The sequence below is a fragment of the Corylus avellana genome, chromosome ca9 (assembly GCF_901000735.1).
Source record: "Corylus avellana chromosome ca9, CavTom2PMs-1.0".
Lineage (NCBI taxonomy): Eukaryota > Viridiplantae > Streptophyta > Magnoliopsida > Fagales > Betulaceae > Corylus > Corylus avellana.
Window position 1 is genome coordinate 3,469,308 of NC_081549.1, and position 17,860 is coordinate 3,487,167.

The 17,860-nt window shown below is 36.3% G+C and overlaps 5 protein-coding genes across 6 annotated transcripts; 4 read left to right on the top strand and 1 right to left on the bottom strand.

Annotated features, from left to right (window-relative positions):
- The first annotated feature begins 2,472 nt into the window (after positions 1-2,472).
- On the top strand, positions 2,473-3,930 carry LOC132162571 (UPF0481 protein At3g47200-like). The gene has a single exon (XM_059572823.1). It carries the CDS (start codon positions 2,485-2,487, stop codon positions 3,904-3,906), a length of 1,422 nt encoding a protein of 473 aa, XP_059428806.1. The 5' UTR covers positions 2,473-2,484; the 3' UTR covers positions 3,907-3,930.
- Positions 3,931-5,560: 1,630 nt separating this feature from the next.
- Positions 5,561-7,939, top strand: LOC132191552 (UPF0481 protein At3g47200-like). The gene is made up of 2 exons (XM_059606642.1): positions 5,561-7,280; positions 7,373-7,939. The coding sequence occupies exon 1, from the start codon at positions 5,850-5,852 to the stop codon at positions 7,257-7,259; it is 1,410 nt and encodes a 469-aa protein (XP_059462625.1). The 5' UTR covers positions 5,561-5,849; the 3' UTR covers positions 7,260-7,280; positions 7,373-7,939.
- A 200-nt stretch (positions 7,940-8,139) lies between these two features.
- On the bottom strand, positions 8,140-10,315 carry LOC132191551 (lycopene beta cyclase, chloroplastic/chromoplastic). Its single transcript, XM_059606641.1, has one exon. It carries the CDS (start codon positions 9,901-9,903, stop codon positions 8,386-8,388), a length of 1,518 nt encoding a protein of 505 aa, XP_059462624.1. The 5' UTR covers positions 9,904-10,315; the 3' UTR covers positions 8,140-8,385.
- Positions 10,316-11,754: 1,439 nt separating this feature from the next.
- Positions 11,755-15,353, top strand: LOC132161986 (uncharacterized). Its single transcript, XM_059572224.1, has 3 exons — positions 11,755-12,131; positions 14,300-14,564; positions 14,950-15,353. Exons 1-3 carry the CDS (start codon positions 11,879-11,881, stop codon positions 15,182-15,184), a joined length of 753 nt encoding a protein of 250 aa, XP_059428207.1. The 5' UTR covers positions 11,755-11,878; the 3' UTR covers positions 15,185-15,353.
- Positions 15,354-15,522: 169 nt separating this feature from the next.
- Positions 15,523-16,838, top strand: LOC132161987 (uncharacterized). 2 transcript variants are annotated; one of them, XM_059572225.1, is made up of 2 exons: positions 15,523-16,253; positions 16,360-16,838. In XM_059572225.1, exons 1-2 carry the CDS (start codon positions 16,187-16,189, stop codon positions 16,617-16,619), a joined length of 327 nt encoding a protein of 108 aa, XP_059428208.1. In that variant the 5' UTR covers positions 15,523-16,186; the 3' UTR covers positions 16,620-16,838. The 2 variants fall into 2 exon arrangements, with proteins under 2 accessions (XP_059428208.1, XP_059428209.1); XM_059572226.1 differs by having other exon boundaries at positions 16,372-16,838.
- Positions 16,839-17,860: the final 1,022 nt, after the last annotated feature.

Here is a 17,860-nt window from a genome sequence, read left to right on the forward strand (position 1 = left end):
GTGTTTGTGATTTTGGCCACAATGAGTGAAATTAATTTAAGGGATCCTCGTCCCTCAACTTCACTCTAAAGATATCGAGCATTCACAACGGGCTCCCTAAATACCTTATATTTAGTTTTATCTATGAACCTCCTCCCCACATTTGAAGAGCCAAAATCCACTCCCTAGTCATTTTTTATTTTATTTTATTTTATTTTTATGTTATTTCCTCTTACTCTCTCTCTGTCTACTTTAATGAAACACACTTTTTCTTCCAACTCTAGATCTTGCAATACACTCTAAAACTAATAAAAAAATAATATTTAACAAGTTGAGAAATATATAAATTAAGAGTTTACTATTTGGTTATTTTAAAAATATCTCTTCAATTTTTTTTTTTTTAAATGAATTTTTCTCATCAAATTTAGCTTTTATTTAAGGAGCCCATTGTGAATACTCTAAAAGGACAATGGTAAAAATAAACCAAGTTAATTTGTTACTTCTCTTGAACATATTTAAAATGGTTAACTAATCGATTCAAATTAGTTGCAGCGTTCTATTTTTTACGAATAAAGTTGCAGTTGCAGCCAATACAAAGGAAATAGAATCCTCCCGATTTTAAGTGAAATAGAGTGAAACCATTTTATGGTCAAGATTTAATGTTGATATATTTAACCGTGCTTAGTAAATATGGATTTGAATAATATTATTGAATCCTTCTCCAATGAAAAAGTAGTGCAAAGTGAAAAATGGATTCCAAGAAAAAGAAGCGCCAACTGTCTAATTAAACTAATTAAAGCAAAAAAGGTGAAGAGGTCATTATCAAAACAGCCACACAGCAATCTTGTAGCTGAAATATACCACCACTCATCTCTCAAGCAACTCCATGTTATGCGTAGAAAAAAAGAAAAGAAAAAAGTTCCATGTTGTAAAATATGTAGAGAGAATCTAATACGAAAGACCCAAAGCATTCTAACGAACATTTTTCGTCGCCTTTGGTCGGCTCTTTAGCGACCACTTCCTGTGTATTTGCCACAAGGCACACGGCTTGTGTCGTTGCTATAAGCTGTTTTTCTTGCAGTGTCGTAATAGGTGAAATCATTAGCGGAACGTGGCAATATGTGATTTGTTGAAAATTTCTCTACACAATAAAGTCTGGATGCATGTAAGGAAACCGAGATATGTTATAGTGCAATAAAAATACTATTTTTGGCCCATAAAAGACCTAGGTGGCAAGAGGCGATCGTCATAAGCTTATCAGTGGGTGGAGCTACAGCAACTATAGATGGGGTCTATGATCTCTTGCCACCTAACACTTTTATGAGCCCAAAATGATCATTTTATTGCATTATAGCATTTCTCAAGGAAACCAGCGTATCTCACGTCATCACATGTAAATTTGTTTCTACGAGAATTCACACTCGATCGGCTATCAAAATAATCACCCATCTTTCAACTAGCAAATTTGTCTAGCTAATTCAACAAATTTGCTAAGAAATTTGGTGAGCATTGTATACACAATAAAGGTAAAATAAATCATTTTTGTATTCTACTATTTTGTTTTTGTTTTTTTTTTTGTTTTTCTAAGTTTAAAATAGAATAAAAAATAATATTAATTTTATTTTATTATTATTTTTTTTTTGGGAAAAGGCAATCTATCCCTTAAAGAATAACTATTCTTCTCTTTCTCTTTTAGAGGAATATCTATTCCTCTCTATAAGGGAATTGTTATTCAGACGGGAATAATCATTCTTAACAATTGGCCTTTACTAAACAAATGAATGGTTATTCCATTCCATTCCAATGGGTTACTCCGCAAACTAAATCGAGCTTAAATTAAAATAATAATTAAAGAAATTCTTGATAGAAAATATTTAAATGAAATAAGAAAAAATAGATAGCTAAAATCAAGAGTGAAATAAGATGATTTGAAAAAATTGATAGCTAAAATAGAAAATAATAAAGATAATAATAATTTTTTAACAAAAATAGAGAAAAGAAATTGTTCAACCAATGTGAATGCCCAAAGAGCTCGAGCCTCTAAGCATGGTTAAATGGCTAATCGTTCAATATACTTTTCTCCTTTTGAGGGAAATTAAAGATTATGCCAACTAGGTAGTAGGTGTATATATATATATATATATATATATATTAGGATTAAAGCACAGACGACTTTGATGAAATTACGTTGTATTTGATACTAATCTTGCTCGACGGATAAAGGCAGTCATGATAATCAATAGTTTAATCAAAACAGTGTAGTATGTGTAATTTTTCCACAAATCTTGTGGATTAGATTCCACGCTTGCTATTTTATAATCCTAATTAGAAATAATTGTTTCATAAAAGTGTCAATATTTAATTCCCGCTTAAACATTCGAACGAAAGCAACTGCCAACCGCCCTTAATTTCTCAAGCTATATATAGTTATTTCCAAGTACAGGGACAGCAATATCACCAGATTTAATTGTCTTGTTGGGTTCAAACTAACTTGCTACGACTTGAATGGAGCCTCAGCATATTGTCTCCATTGAAGAACATCACTCGAGGAAGGTTGTCGGATCAATAGAAGCTGGTGAAGGGAGCAGTGGTGCCGGCCAACACCCGCCTGCCACTGCCATGGAGGAAAAGATTGAAATGTTAAAGCGGGCAGGAACCCAACCGGGAGCGGTTGAAGGGGCAAAAATACAAAAGGTTATATTCTTGCTGCGAGATCACAAGTCTTTCGTTAAGTACTTTGAGCCAAGAGTGGTGTCGCTCGGCCCTATGCATCATGGCAACCCAAAGTACCATCTAGGAGAGATGTACAAGCATAAATTGGCATATGAGTTTGTCAAACAATTCGGCTGCAATGATGGAAATACTTTAGACGACGATATAAATTATTTACACGGGAAGATTAAGAAGGAAATCAAGCAACTGAGGGGATGCTTCGAGGAGGAAGTGACAAAGAATTATGATGATGAGGCTCTCGCTTGGATGTTGTTCGTGGACGGCTGCGCAATACTACAATACATATTCTGTGCTGCAAAAAACAAGTTCGAAGAGTTGAATATAAAAAATGACAGCGTAGCCTTCGCTCAGCAGGATTTGTTTCTATTGGAGAACCAAGTTCCCTATCGTCTCCTCAAGTTATTGATGAGGTACAGCGGGAAGGAAGAGCAGTTAAGAAACTCGATTGAAAGTTTCATTCAAAACGTTAATTATCAGCAAACAGAGCAGCAAAAACAAGGAGAAAGAGACCCGATCCATCTCCTCGACCTTTTGAGAACAAGACTCTTGGGTCCTCCGCCTTGCCCGAAAGCCAAACCATCATCAAGTAGATGTCCATTTACACATCAAGAGGACCAAGATTGGCAAACATATCGCAACGTGCAAGAGCTTAAAGCAGCAGGAATCCATTTGAAACGTAACAAGAATAATAGTTACTTGAGAAACATAAGTTTCACTAGACGATTCGGATTCGATTTCTACTCGGGATACCTTTGCCTTCCTCCAATTACTGTGGACGACTCAACGGCCCCCAAGTTCATGAACTTGATAGCTTACGAAATGTGCCTGGATTTCGAGAACGACTTCGGCGTCAGCTCTTACATATCCTTCCTAGATTCACTCATCGATGAAGCCAATGACGTCAAATATCTGAGGAAGGCACGTGTGCTGCACAACTTCCTTGGCAGCGATCAAGAAGTGGCTGAACTCTTCAATGCGATAGGCACCGACTTGGTGCCTAATGCCGAAGCATATAAGGATGTCAAAATCCAGATTCAGGCGTACTACGAAAGCAAGTGGTTGACCTGGATGGCTCAATTCCGTCAAGATCATTTCAGCAACCCCTGGACTATCATTGCTTTCTTGGGCGTATTATTGGTACTTGCTCTAACTTCCGTTCAGGCTTGGTTCGCAGTCTTCCCCGCTAAGAAATGATGATCAGCATGAAACTCAACATGAGGGAGAAGGTACTAATTAATCTATAATTTCTCAAGTTGTACAATATATAGTCACGATTTCAGACAGGTCCTCCCAAGACCATATCCTTGTATTTATTTGTTTGGTTTGGATTTGGTGTTTTTCTGCAAGTTTGGGTGATTTGTACGTGCTAATTTCGTGTAATGCGTTTGGAAAGAAAATAATTATGAATCAGGTTTTGTGTGAGATTATTGATATTGTATCCGTGATCAAGTTAACAATGCTACTTTGATCCAATATGTAGCTCTGTTATGGAATGAATGGATTGATCTCTCTGTTCCTCCCTTTGTCTATGGTTGTGTTTTTTATGCTAGATAACGGGCTGCAGTTTTAGCCTATAATGAGATGTTAAACATAAGATTTAGGTTACAAAACAGCACAAATGATCAAATTTCTGGATCACAAGCGGAGTGGGTAGACTTGTTTCTACCAGCTACTCAGAACTCATATCTCCGTATCTCTTGCTCTGCTTTTTTCTTCCTGCACTATTTTGTTCTGCTGTATTTTTCTCTCATATTACATCTCAGCCATAATGCATGTAGCCTTTCATTACAACATCCATTTACCAAACGTTTACTGCGTTTTTAAAATTAATGTCGTTAAGTTGTATATTTTAAAATCGTTATTTTTAAATCACACTTTTTTAACTCACAAATTCAAACAAATCCATACTTGATGAGTATCAATTTCAAGTCATCTTAGGCTCTGTTTGTTTTAAGGTAAAATGATTTTCATAAATTGTTTTATATATTTTCGGGTGTTTGGTGCGACGTAAAATAATAGTCAACGGTTTTTTCTTTAATTTTTGAAAAATAGTTTTCATTTTTGAAAATCGTAAATAATTTTTCGAGTTTAAACATTTTATTTTCAAATAGACAAACCTAGTTAGGATGTCGCTAGGACCCGACCTCACTAGGACCCGACTGGAATCCTGCTTGGACTTGACCGGGACTCAACCGGGACCCATCCGAGGCCTAACCAGGACTCGACATCAGAAAATATTTTTAGTTGAAAAATATTTTATGGTATTTTGTGTGTATGGAAAATCAGAAATTCTAGGTTGCAACTCGACATCAAAAAATGTTTTTCGCTGAAAAGGACCCATACTCGATGAATATCAATTTCTTGTCATCTTAATAAAGTATTTTGTTCCCAGATTTAAAAATAAAATAAAACTATTGTCTTAACAATCACAAGTACTTATGTGCCAGCAAGGTATTTATTCTACAATCTTGCGGTTTCCACGTGATCAGGTGTAAATTTTTTTTTTTCAAAAAAAAAAAAAAGAAAAGCATTTTCACTAGGTTAGTCAAAATAATCATCCACATCCTAGTAGCTACTTTAATAAAAAAAAATTTGGTGACCTACTTCAGTGATCTACAATACTCCCTAAATTTGTTAGGCATTGAGCATTATTTAAAATAAAAAATATATTTTATTTTATTTTATCATTCTCTCTGCTCTTAATAAATAAAGAATAAATAAATTCTTGATAAAAAAATATATTGAAATGAAATAACAAAAGTGAATAACTAAAATAAAGACATTAATAGCTAAAATAAAAAAGAATTTTCTTTCTTAACTAAAATAGAAAAAAATTATTGGGCAGAATATGAATCCCAAAGAGCTCATAAAATCCTTGAATTATAACACTATCCTTCAATACACTTTTCTCCTTTTCTGGGAAAAGATGATGACAACTACAACTAGGTTAGGTATATTACTAGATTAGGACCAAAGCAAAGATAAGTTCCAATCTTGCTCGATACATAAAGACAAAGTCATGATTATCATGATTATCAAGCATATGTACATATATATGAATTAAATGCTAAGAAGGGCAGCAATATCACCAGATTTAACTGCCTTGTTTGGGTGCAACTTAACTTCCTACGTCCGGAATGGAGCCCCTGCATATTATTTCCATTGAGGAGCATCACTCAATAGAAGCTGGTGAAGGAAGCAGCAGCCATGACCAGCCAGCTGCCACTGCCACTGCCAAGATGGAAAGGATTGAAATGTTAAAGCAGGCAGGAGCCCGACCGGGAGCGGTTGAAGCGGCAAAAATACAGAAGGTTATATTCTTGCTGCGAGATCACGATCATTTCGTTAAGTACTTTGAGCCTAGAGTGGCGTCGATCGGTCCTATCCATCATGGCAAAACAAAGTACGAGCTAGGAGAAAAGTATAAGCTTAGATTGGCCTATCAGTTCGTCCAAGGGTTGAGCTGCAATAATGGAGATAGTTTAGACGATGATATAAATCATTTATACAAGAAGATTATGAAGGAAATCAAGAAACTGAGGGAATGCTTTGAGGAGGAGGTGACAAAGAAGTACGACGATGAGACTCTCGCTTGGATGTTGTTCGTGGACGGATGTGCAATACTACAATACATATTCTGCGCTACAAATTATAAGAAGTTCGAAGAGTTGAGTATAAAAAACGACAGCGTAGCCTTCGCTCAACAGGATTTGTTCTTGCTGGAGAACCAAGTTCCCTATCGTCTCCTCAACTTACTGATGTGCTCGAGCAGGAAGGAGGACGAGTTGAGAAAATCGATTGAAAGTTTCATTCAAAATGTTACTTCTCAGCAAATGAAACCAATTGAAAAAAGAGAGCCGACCCATCTTCTCGATCTTCTAAGAACAACACTCTTGGGTCCTCCACTTAGTTGTCCACGGAGAAAGAGACGTCCAAAGGATGATCCAGATTGGCAATCATATCGCAACGTGCAGGAGCTTAAATTAGCAGGAATCCAACTAAAGCAGAGCAAACATAGATCCTTGAGAAACGTAAGTTTTACTAGGCAATTCAATTTTTACCCCGGATACCTTTCACTTCCTCCAATTACGGTGGATGACTCAACAGGCCCCAAGTTCATGAACTTGATAGCTTATGAAATGTGTCTGGATTTCAAAAACGACTTCGGCATCAGCTCTTATATATCCTTCCTAGATTCACTCATCGATGAGGCCAACGACGTCAAAGATCTGAGGAAGGCACACATACTCCACAACCTCCTCGGCAGCGATCAAGAAGTGGCTGACCTCTTCAATGCGATAGGCACCGACTTGGTGCCAAGCACCGAAGCGTACGAGGATGTCAAGTTCCAGATTCAGGACTACTACGACAACGATTGGATGACATGGATGGCTCAATTCTTTCACAATCATTTTAGCAGCCCCTGGACTATCCTTGCTTTTTTGGGTGTATTATTGGGACTTGCTTTAACAGCCACTCAAACTTGGTATGCAGTCGACTCTCCCCCTAGCCCCTGCGATGACTTCTGCAAGCTCAAATTACCATGAAACTCAACACTAGAGAAAAAGGTATAAAGAATTTGTTTGCTAGCTCTTCATTCCAAGTACATCTACCATCTACTTAGCTAAACTCACATGCATGGTTTCTTTCTGTGCCTCAGACGGTTGTTTGCAAGAATAAAAGAACCTCGAGAGTACTACAATATATAGTCGCGATTTCAGACAGGTCCTCCCCATCCTTGTATTTATTTGTTTGGTTTGGATTTGGTGTTTTTATATGCAAGTTAGGATGATTGTACGTGCTAATTTCGTGTGATGAGTTTGAAAAGGAAATAATTAAGAATCGGGTTTTGTGTGAGATGATTGATATTGTTTCTGCCAGACACTCAGATCTACTTATCTCTTCCTCTGCTTTCTTCTTCATGCACTATTTTGTTCTGTATTTTTCTCTCATATTACATATCTCAGCCGTACATGTAGCTTTTATTACAACACCCATTCAATTCATTGAATCTAAAGAACACAAAACTAAACGCAAATTAAGGCATCTAAAGTAGTTTATACTGCACGTGTTACCTAGCGAAGCATTACAACTGAATGATTATTTCATTCAGTCTGCAACATTATTACATTCCAAGGGATCGAATAATTACTTCTTGATTCAACTTATCATGCTAGAAGTATTGAAAGCAAGAAGCCAAGAAACATCGAGTAAAAGGTGATTCCAAGCAACAAGAAAAGAACAAAAAAAAAAAAAAAACAAATGACAACGATGAAGCAGACAAGATCTATCTTCAATGATGGTAAAAGCATTGTCTGATTATTTCCTATTGTGGGTGACTAGATGAATCCGACAAGTTGCAAAATGGATAACAGGAATTTTATCTTATCAAACATCCAGAAAAACAAATGAATATGTGAACACATCAAACATAAACAACGTTATCTTGCATGTATCGGTACACCAAAAAGTAAGCAGGCAACTCAGATACTAGAGCTCCCCTACCACAAGGAATCCCCGCTCTAAGAAGTGCAGGGGTAATAAGTACGCAAAGCAACTAATTCGTAATGAATTATAGTATAGAAAATTATAAGCAATGGTAGATAAACTTTAAGGAGCAGCTATATCAAAACAATTGGCATACAACACATTGATATCCAATTCCCAGTCAGCTTAACTTCTGTCCTGTATCAAGTTGTTGATCATCCTTACCAAAGGAACAGTTCCCTTTCCCATAATCTCTATTCTAGATGTATTAGAAGCATGAGAGAACAGTGAAAGCCCAAAAAATATAAGCTCAGGAAGAAACAGTCGAGATGACAAGAATCCATGCCAATAGCGTGGTTCTAGATCAAAAAATGCATCAAAGAACCTCCTTGTACCTGGTAAATCAAGCTTCAGAAGAATATCCATACCAAAACAGAAGAACTCCCTTTGTCTCCTCCTCTCTATGGGCCATAAATCTTTCCAAACTTCTGAAGATAATTCATTTCCTGAAAGGCCTCTATCAGAAGAACCGAGGTATTTAACTATGGAATTTGCAACAACTGGAGCTGCTGCTAGAGTCCTTGCTACCATATAACCAGTTGACGGGTGCACCATCCCAGCAGTACCACCAATTCCAACTACTCTTTGGGGGAGCACTGGAAGGGGCCCACCCATTGGAATGACACAATGCTCATCCTCTTCAATGCTTTTCACTTTTATACCCAGGTGCCTTAATCTAGCCACCATTCTTTCTTGGATTTCTTCCATAGGTACTCCAGGCCGAGCTACTAGGGATGTTTCTTCAAGAAATATCCTGTTGGAGGAAAAGGGCATTGCATATAGGAAAGTGGGGATTTTGCTGTTTCTCTCTTTCAGCTTCATATCATTGTTCAGATGTGAATCTCTCCAGTCCATAAAAACCATTTTATCTACATCAAATGGGTGCTCTTCAACCTCTGCCAAAATCCCATAAGCCACTTGGTACCCGGGATTATAGGGCTTATCATACTGAACAAGGCATCTCGAGAAGCCAGTGGCATCAAGAACCACAGCAGCCTGAACTGTAACACCATCATTGCATATCAACAAAGAATTAGACTCCTCATGGATAACCTTAATAACTTTAGCTTGATGAAACTTGACACCATTTGATATGCATTTTTGCAGCATTTTCGACTTCAGCTGCTTCCTATTAACCCTCCCATAAGGTCTATCGAGGCTCTTCTTTGATTGATCATCAATGAACACAACAGCACCAGACCAAGTAGTGTCAAGACAGTCAAGCAAGTCCATGGCCTCAAATTCATCCACCCAAACACCATAATTATTTGGCCAAATCAGTTTTGGAGACGGGTCAATTGCACAAACCGAAAGCCCTGCCTCCGAAACTTGCTGCGCAACAGCTAGCCCTGCAGGACCACCTCCCACAACTGCTAGGTCCACCACAAGGCCCTTCGATGAGTCATACAAAGGAAGCTCAAAGTCAAGACTCTCCTTCTTAATTTCCGGAACAAGCTCCAAAAGAGCACTACTACTAGCCTTTACAAAACCATTCCTACCCCATTTCAGATGAGACTTCTTGGTACCAAATCTAAAGTCCTGGTTTTGAAGTTTTGAAGAGCTTGAATTACTCACCTTTTCCGAAAACCCATTAAATGGATGCAAAAATCCAAGCTTGTTATGCGTTTTGAGTAAAGTATCCATGAAATTACACTATGGGTTTCAGATAGGAGATATCCCTCCAAAATCTTAACTTTGTACCACAAAAATCCTGGAAAGACAATCTGGTTCCAGGGAGTATCTCAAATTCAAATTCTCAACTCCGAAACCTGGGTTTTGAAACTACAGATATGAACTAGCCTATAGTAAGAATCAACATCAGCAAATAACAGCAAGAACTCAAGCACTAAAGAAAAGAAAACAAAGAGAAACTGATGGGTCTTAAAAATTTCACAAGATTTTATGGATCGCTATACAAAGCACAAGAAGTTTTCCGAAGAATTGCAAGAATTGAAGCTATTCGCTGAAAGAATATGAGTGCAGAGTGATGACTTACCACTAGGTAGAGAGAGAGATAAGTAGAAGAGAGAAAGAAGCATTTTGAAAGCCCAACTTTCAGAATGAGCTCGCCAAGAGATTTGGTAATGGTAAAGCATGTGTGGCCTGTCCTCGACCACAAACAGAGGTGGGTCTACTCGGATAATAGGCCGAGCCATTCCTAATACAAATTGGGGATTTTTGAACCTACCACGTGTTACGGTTCTCCCTGACCTTTTTTTTATTTTTTTTAATAAATGTTCACATAAAGGAAAGGAAAGAAAAGAAAATGATCTCCTCCGACTCAGTGATTAAAAATTCTCATTCACCTATTTACAATGGTGTTATTTGTAGGATAAAATAAAATAATTCCTAGAGTAGATTGGTTTTTAAATGCTTTGATACATTTGGCTTAGCTCTACCCTCGATTGAAACCTTTTATCTAGTTTGTTCATTTAATTAAAAAAAAAAAAATCTACTTGCCACCAATGAAATGACAGTCAAGGTGATGAAACGAGTCGTTTAATCGCTCCAAATAGACCATCGAGAGTAATCGAACCACCCCATGTTTAATGAGTTGATTCAACTACCTCCAAAGTCCAAATTACACCATCCCCAAACCATTTCAACAATCATCTATTTCATCTGAAGCCACCCATCTTTCTTTTTATTTTTTATTTTAGATGATTTTTTTTTTTTATTTGTTGTTACAATCTGATCTATGTGAAATAAACTGTCCAAATAAAATGCATTGCATGAATGTCACCTCCCTCCACCACTGCATAGTAAGGGTCGTTTGAGATTGCGATTTTAAATAATTACATTTTTGAAATTGTTACTTTTTTAAATCGTAAAAACGTTTAGTAAAACATGTTAAAAACTATTTTTTTTTTTATCAAATATTTGTAATGGGAAATCGTAATTTTTGTTTAGGGTTAAATTCACTTTACCTCCTGAAGTTTCAGGAGTTTTTCAATTTAAACCACAATGTTTAAAAATTGGCAATGTATCTTCCTAATATTTCAAAAATTTTCAATTCAAGCCTTCTGTTGTAATTTCCGTGAAATTAGACATAAATTTATGAAATTACATAATTACCCTCAATGTTTTTTTTTTTTTTTTAAAAATTCCATCCAATTAAACGGAAATTAGTAATAAATGGTCGGAATTAAAAAATTTTGAACCATTAAGAAGGTACATTGCCAATTTTTAAATATTGAGAATTTAAATTGAAAAACTCCTAAAACTTCAGGGTAAAGTGAATTTAACTATTTTGTTTAAATTCGCTCTTTTTCAAATAAACACCCCTAACCTACTTATAAAAATCATATATTTTTTTTTTCTAATTTTAAATTAAATGCATTTTAAATCATAATATCAAACAACTTACATTTTACGATATATTCTTTAAAAACACATTATTTTTGCCCAATTCCAAAATCACCCTAAAAGCAATGGCAATTATCTCAATATTGAGGAATATATGCTCCTCTATTTTGTGTATTGCACTGATCAACCAATCGAACGTGTCCACTTGCTCTTATCTCAACAAAATTCCACGCGCCACCCCCTATCCCAACTCTCCATCCTAAACCTTCAATCCTTCAGAAACGAAACCGCGAGAGAGTGGAAGAAAAGAGAGATGGCAGCCTCATCGGAAGATTTCTCGGTGCTCGTGCTGGCCTCGGATCTGGGCATAGATGCCCGGCCCTTCTTGTCTCACCAAGAAGCAGACAAAGGCGCAGAGGGGGAGCAAGAGAACTGGCATGACTGCTCTCAGTACCTCTCTCCTGACGAAGACTTCTCCGATCTCGATGTTCTCCAATTCTTTCGCCTCCAAGGCTCCGACCAGCAAGGCAACCGCGTTTTCCGTATTGTGGGAAAGTACTTTCCCGGTAAACAAACTGATCAGAATCTCTCTCGCTTGTTGCGGCGTCTTTTCGTTATAGTTTAGTTTAATTTGTTGCTTTTTTTGTTTTTTGTTTTTTGTTTTATATGTTGATTAATGGGATTTTTTTTTTTTCCGTAGTTGAAATTCATGTCTATTATTTTGAGCAATTTGAGATATTTTGGCTTCTGGGTGTAGTTGACTTTGAAATGATATATGTATTTTTGTTTTCTTTTTAACGTCTAAGGTGTAATTGGAGTTTGACTGATATTCTGTAATTTTAGCTATTTCGGCATCTGGCTTACTTGATTTTGAAACAATTTCATTTCTTTTTGTGGGGTAATTTGAGTTGGATTGAAGTGATTTTGTGAGCAATGAGCACCTGGCTTTTGTTTTCATGTTGTTTAATGGAAGATAATTTATGTTAGTTTAATTTCTGATTAATTAGTCAAAAGGGCTTGCCCGATTTTATTTGAATTATTAGTATGTGAAATGGGGTTTTTGTGGAAGCTGACTGATTTTGTTTGAAAACCCTTTTCTTTTGTTAAATTTATGATTTTTATTCTCTTATCCATATTCCCAAAACACAAACAATATTGGATGGATAGGTTCAATGTTGAAATTTACTGAAGTTATGGTCGTAGCATATGGAGATGGATGAACATTATGAGCGTAAGGGAAAATATAAATAGCAGTGAAGGACTTGAGAGAGTACCTAATTTTCTCTTGATAACATTGAGAACTTTCACGTCATGGTTTGATCTGTAAACGGCAGAAGCTGGTACCTGAAGTTGTACTTGTCTTTGCGGGGATTTACCCAACGCCCATGTAGTTCTACTTGTTCATGGAATGGATTATCTTTTAATAAAACAATATTAGGATTGCAATTTAGTCAACTAATAAATTCCAAACAGCTTGGAGCTGCTGTGAGAATTCTTTTCATTCTAAAAAACTATCCAGAGCCATGTTTTCTAAATAAATCATAAGCCATGAAATATTTCTGTAAGGCCCCCCGCATTTTTTTTTTTTTTTTTAAATTATTTCTTTTTTTGTTTTTTGGTCACACTGTTTCCTTGTAATTTCTTGTAGCTTCTTCAAGTTGAACCCAATTTCCCCTGTTCACTGTTGCAGTCTTTGTTTTATGACTATTTTGTTTATTGTTAGGTTTTAGTGTTGGCAAATTCTTGTATTGTATTTTCATTTATGATTGATATTACTTCCCACTTCTCATGGATGCATTTATTCTTGCTCAATAATTTCTTTTGTCCGTGCTTATTTGTCCCATGGTTCTAATTTCATTAGGCTTATGTTTATTTGCTTGTCGTCTTTTGAACATTCAACATTCTAACTTCAAGGGGTTGGCTCAGTGGTTGGATAGCCTAGGACTTTGAGTATGCTCCTCAAGGTCTTAGGTTTGAAACTCATTGAGTACAAACTACTTCCTGGGGTCATCGGACTGGTGGTTCGCCTCTTGAATTAGCTGAAGTGCACTTGCGGGAAACTCCTTGCCGAGGGCATGTGCACCCCCGAGATTAGTTGGAGCGAAGCTCCGGATACCCGGCGCCAAATCAAAAAATAAAATAAAAAAATAAAAAAATTCAACATTCTATAGCATGGTTGGCCTTATAGTCGTAGCATTCTGATATTTCTATAATTTGGTCAATTATCCATTATCCATTATCATTCAACAATCTGGATGCAAGTTTCCTCTTTATGCATTCCTGTCTAATCATATGAGCTCGAAGCTCTTTAAATTTTTCAGTGCATGATACATTCAAGTTGGGGAAAGTCACAATTCTGGGTAACTTGTGGTTATCAATGATTACTGCTATCTCATGTCTACTAAGTTATTTCTATGTAGCTCCAGTTTTTACACCTTTAATTTTAGCACTTTGTTAATTAAGATGAACACCAGGGGACAGTATATTAGATGTTTCTGCTGTTGTGCACATCGGTTTATTGAAAAGAAAATCGACTAATTCGTTGTGCTTAAAATCAATTGTATTGTGAATGATGTATGTGAGAATCTCCTCTTTCTATAAGAATTTTATGAACTCAAAATTCTCTCATTTTGGTAGATTTGTTTGCTTCTACTCTTGGGTAACCTTATTTTGAATGAACATTTAAAATTATTTTTATACCCTCATTAGATACCTCTTTATCTATGATATGCAGCTCCAGTTGTGAGTGGGGAGCGGCTGAAGAGGTATATTTTCCACAAAATATGCAGCGAATTGCCAGAAGGGCCTTTCTGCATTGCTTACATGCATAGTACTGTGCAAAGGGAGGACAATTCCCCTGGAATTACTATCTTGAGGTGGATTTATGAAGAACTTCCCTCGGACATCAAGGAAAGGCTTAAAATTGTGTACTTTATTCACCCTGGACTCCGCTCAAGGCTTGCCTTTGCCACTCTTGGCCGATTTTTCCTAAGTGGAGGGTGAGTGCTTTTGTTTGACTAGGCCATTAGAATTCATTCTGGTGGCTACCTGAACTCATAAAGTTGATTTGAGATAATACACCTTAAGCCTTAAGACCAAAACTTAAGCATGTAGTCACCATGTGAATTGTTTTCTGATTGGTACTTAGAATGTGAATTCTAACTCTAGTGTTTCGAGTGGCCTTGGACTTTGAATTTCTACTCTAAAATTATTATGAAATGAAATTAGAAATGCATGGTTTCCAGTGTCATTTCCCAATAGATACGAGTCTTAAGTTACCTGATAGTGATTTGATGACGATTTTCTTAGTTGACTTTTGTTTTCATAATGTGGTTTTGAGGGCATTTTTTGTTCTAAAATTCTCTCTGTCTCTCTTCTTTGTAGCTTATATTGGAAAATCAAGTACGTGAGCCGCCTGCAATACCTTTGGGATGACATAAAGAAAGGAGAGGTCGAGATTCCTGAATTTGTGAAGAACCATGACGATGTTCTCGAGCATAGACCTCTGACAGACTATGGCATTGAACCAGACCCTTTACACTTGACTGAAGTGCCTTCCTCGGCCTTTTCATTTGGGAGGTATGAAGAGAGATGGGGGTCAAGGGAATATATGTCATAGTTTAGCTGGTATAAAGAGTAGAGACAGCAAAATCCCAAGCAATTGACGTAGGGGTGAGTTGCTGCTAATTTTATATGCATCCAAGCTCTCTGTACAGAATGATCCCCCTGTTGTATTGTGTGTTGCATGAATTTTAATCACCTTAACCAAGTTCAAAATCGTTTTCTTTTGTGCTTGTTTACTGGTTGTTTTGAACCCACTCCTAAATGGAATACTTTTTGCAATTTTATTTAAAAGTGCCCGTTTGGCCTACAAAATCATGGAGCAAAACACACTCAAAGCAGTTGAAAAATCTAACTTTCAATTTTTTGTTTTCTTTCTTATTCTTCTCAGATCGTCTGATGGCCTAGATTAGACACACCAACATTTCAACCGATAACAATAACCCAACACATATTTTACAAAGCATAAATAACCGGAAGACAACAATCAAAGAACAGGGAGGATTTTCCCACCTCCACTGAGAAAAAGAGAGATCGACATTCCGTGCAATCAGTAATGAGATTGCTCATTGTAAGTTTCGGACCGCCTGAACAAGTGAGGCCTGAACGGAGTGAGCTTCCCGACGTAAGGCTACCCATTGCAATTATTGTACCTGATTCCCATCCCTCTTTGCACCCAATCCCCATTCCCATCCTGAAAGAGGGAGAAGAAACAGAGAGGAAGACGAAAATGGACTGAATTTTGGCTCTGAATTTTTTCTTGGTAAAGACAAGTTTCAACTTTTGACCTAATCCTAACCGCGTGGCATGTTATATCCCATTTGATGCAATAAACGGTGTAAATAAAAGGTACTGCAATTCCCTGCAATACCTAGGAATCCTGGTCCATAAACTTGCATATTTTGGACTCACGAATGCCAGGGAAACCATTGATAATTTACTCTTGAGATTTTCTCTTTGGTTTTCAATAATACACCTTCCTAAAGATGTTCAGATATGTTTATGGAAAGTATCATATCAACAACTTCTATTTAAAGTTCCAATCCCCACTTGGGCGCACATGCATGTGTTTGTCTCTGAGAGACACAGAATCATGGGCTGCGGCAAGTCGAAGAGCAAGGATCCAGGTAATTGTCCATTTTAAAGTTTTTTTTTCTTCTCTCTTTGAATTTGTTTTTTCTTCTTGTTCATGCACATGATCTTGTTCTTCTGTTTCTCATCTCCTCACATCAGACGTTTTCTCAGTTGTGCACCAAAAGAATGTCCTCACAAGTTGCAGCACAACACGTAGTAAAGGAGACAAGAATGGTGCCCCGGAGAAAGATATGATGCCTCGTGCAGACGAGGAAAAGCCTGTAAGAGAAGAGCATGATGTTTTAGAAAAAGAAAAGCTTATTGCAGTGGAGAAACCTGATTCAGATGATGATGAAATTGAAACTTATTATTCAGCAGAGGATGAAGAACCTGAACCAGAGGATGAAGAGCCTTTCTAAAAGGAAAGTGAAACAGAAAATTTTATCTGGGATCTTATACCATAATTACATGTTCCTCGGAGGTGTTTTCCAACTGTTCTTTGACAGTTGTGTCTAGGAAATTTTCCATAGTATAATGAATTAGATTTGATGGTGTAGACTGTAGACTTCCAATATCCTGTTGGGCAACATAGATGTAATCAAAGACAGATAAGAAAATTGATTTGTGTTGAATGAGGATAATCCTTACCATCTATTTTGAGCAAATGAATGCCCCCATACCAAATATGGTAGTAGACTAGAGGTTACTAAGCACATTCTTCTATGATACAAAATCACCAATTAAATTCTTTCCAAAAAAATTAGGAGGAATTCTTAGCATAGTAACCCACAAACAAAATGTCATTTTCTTTTTTCTTTTTTTAATGGGCACACCATTCTATGATAGGCACAAATCAATTTTTTTTTTTAAGTAAAACTTATGGAAGGAGATTAGGCTATTATTAAGACCCTCTTCATTTCATTTCTAGGTCATATTAAATTAAATTTTAAAATAGTATGATACCATATATAATAAAATAAAAATCTGGATCATAAAATATTTCTCCATTTATCTCGAAATAAAGAAATGTTATTTCAAGTTTAAAAGCATTCTCATCCGGCTTTAAATTATTTTGGCTAACTCAACTCGAATGCTAAAATGGAAGCAAAATGAGCTGCATTGGGCTCAACAATTTGGAAATACATCTGACATGCTGTTACATTGCTCACAAAATTTAGTAAGGGCCCGTTTGGGAATGCGATTTCAATAAGTGCGATTTTTAAAATTGTATTTTTAAAAATTACGTTTTTGAAATCGCATACGCGTTTGGTAAAACATGTTAAGAATCATTTTTTTTTATCAATTGAGTGTTCAGATAACATTAGCATATAATTGTGGTTTCATGGCCAAATAAGTAAATATTGCGCCAAATATTGTTTTAAGCGAAATCGTAATTTTGGTTTAAATTTGCACTTTTTCAAATAAGCACCTCATAGTCATCTAATAGAAATCGCAGATTTTTCTACGATTTTAAAATTTGTGTTTTTAAAATCGCAATCCCAAATACTCTAAAATTTAGATTTGGTTTAAAAACGCAGATTATTTTTTTTAAAACGCACTCCCAAACAGACTTTAAATACTGTTCACCCACTAAATATAAAAACAAAACAGTTATTATTTATTTATTTATTATTATTATTTTATCTCTAACATTCTCTCT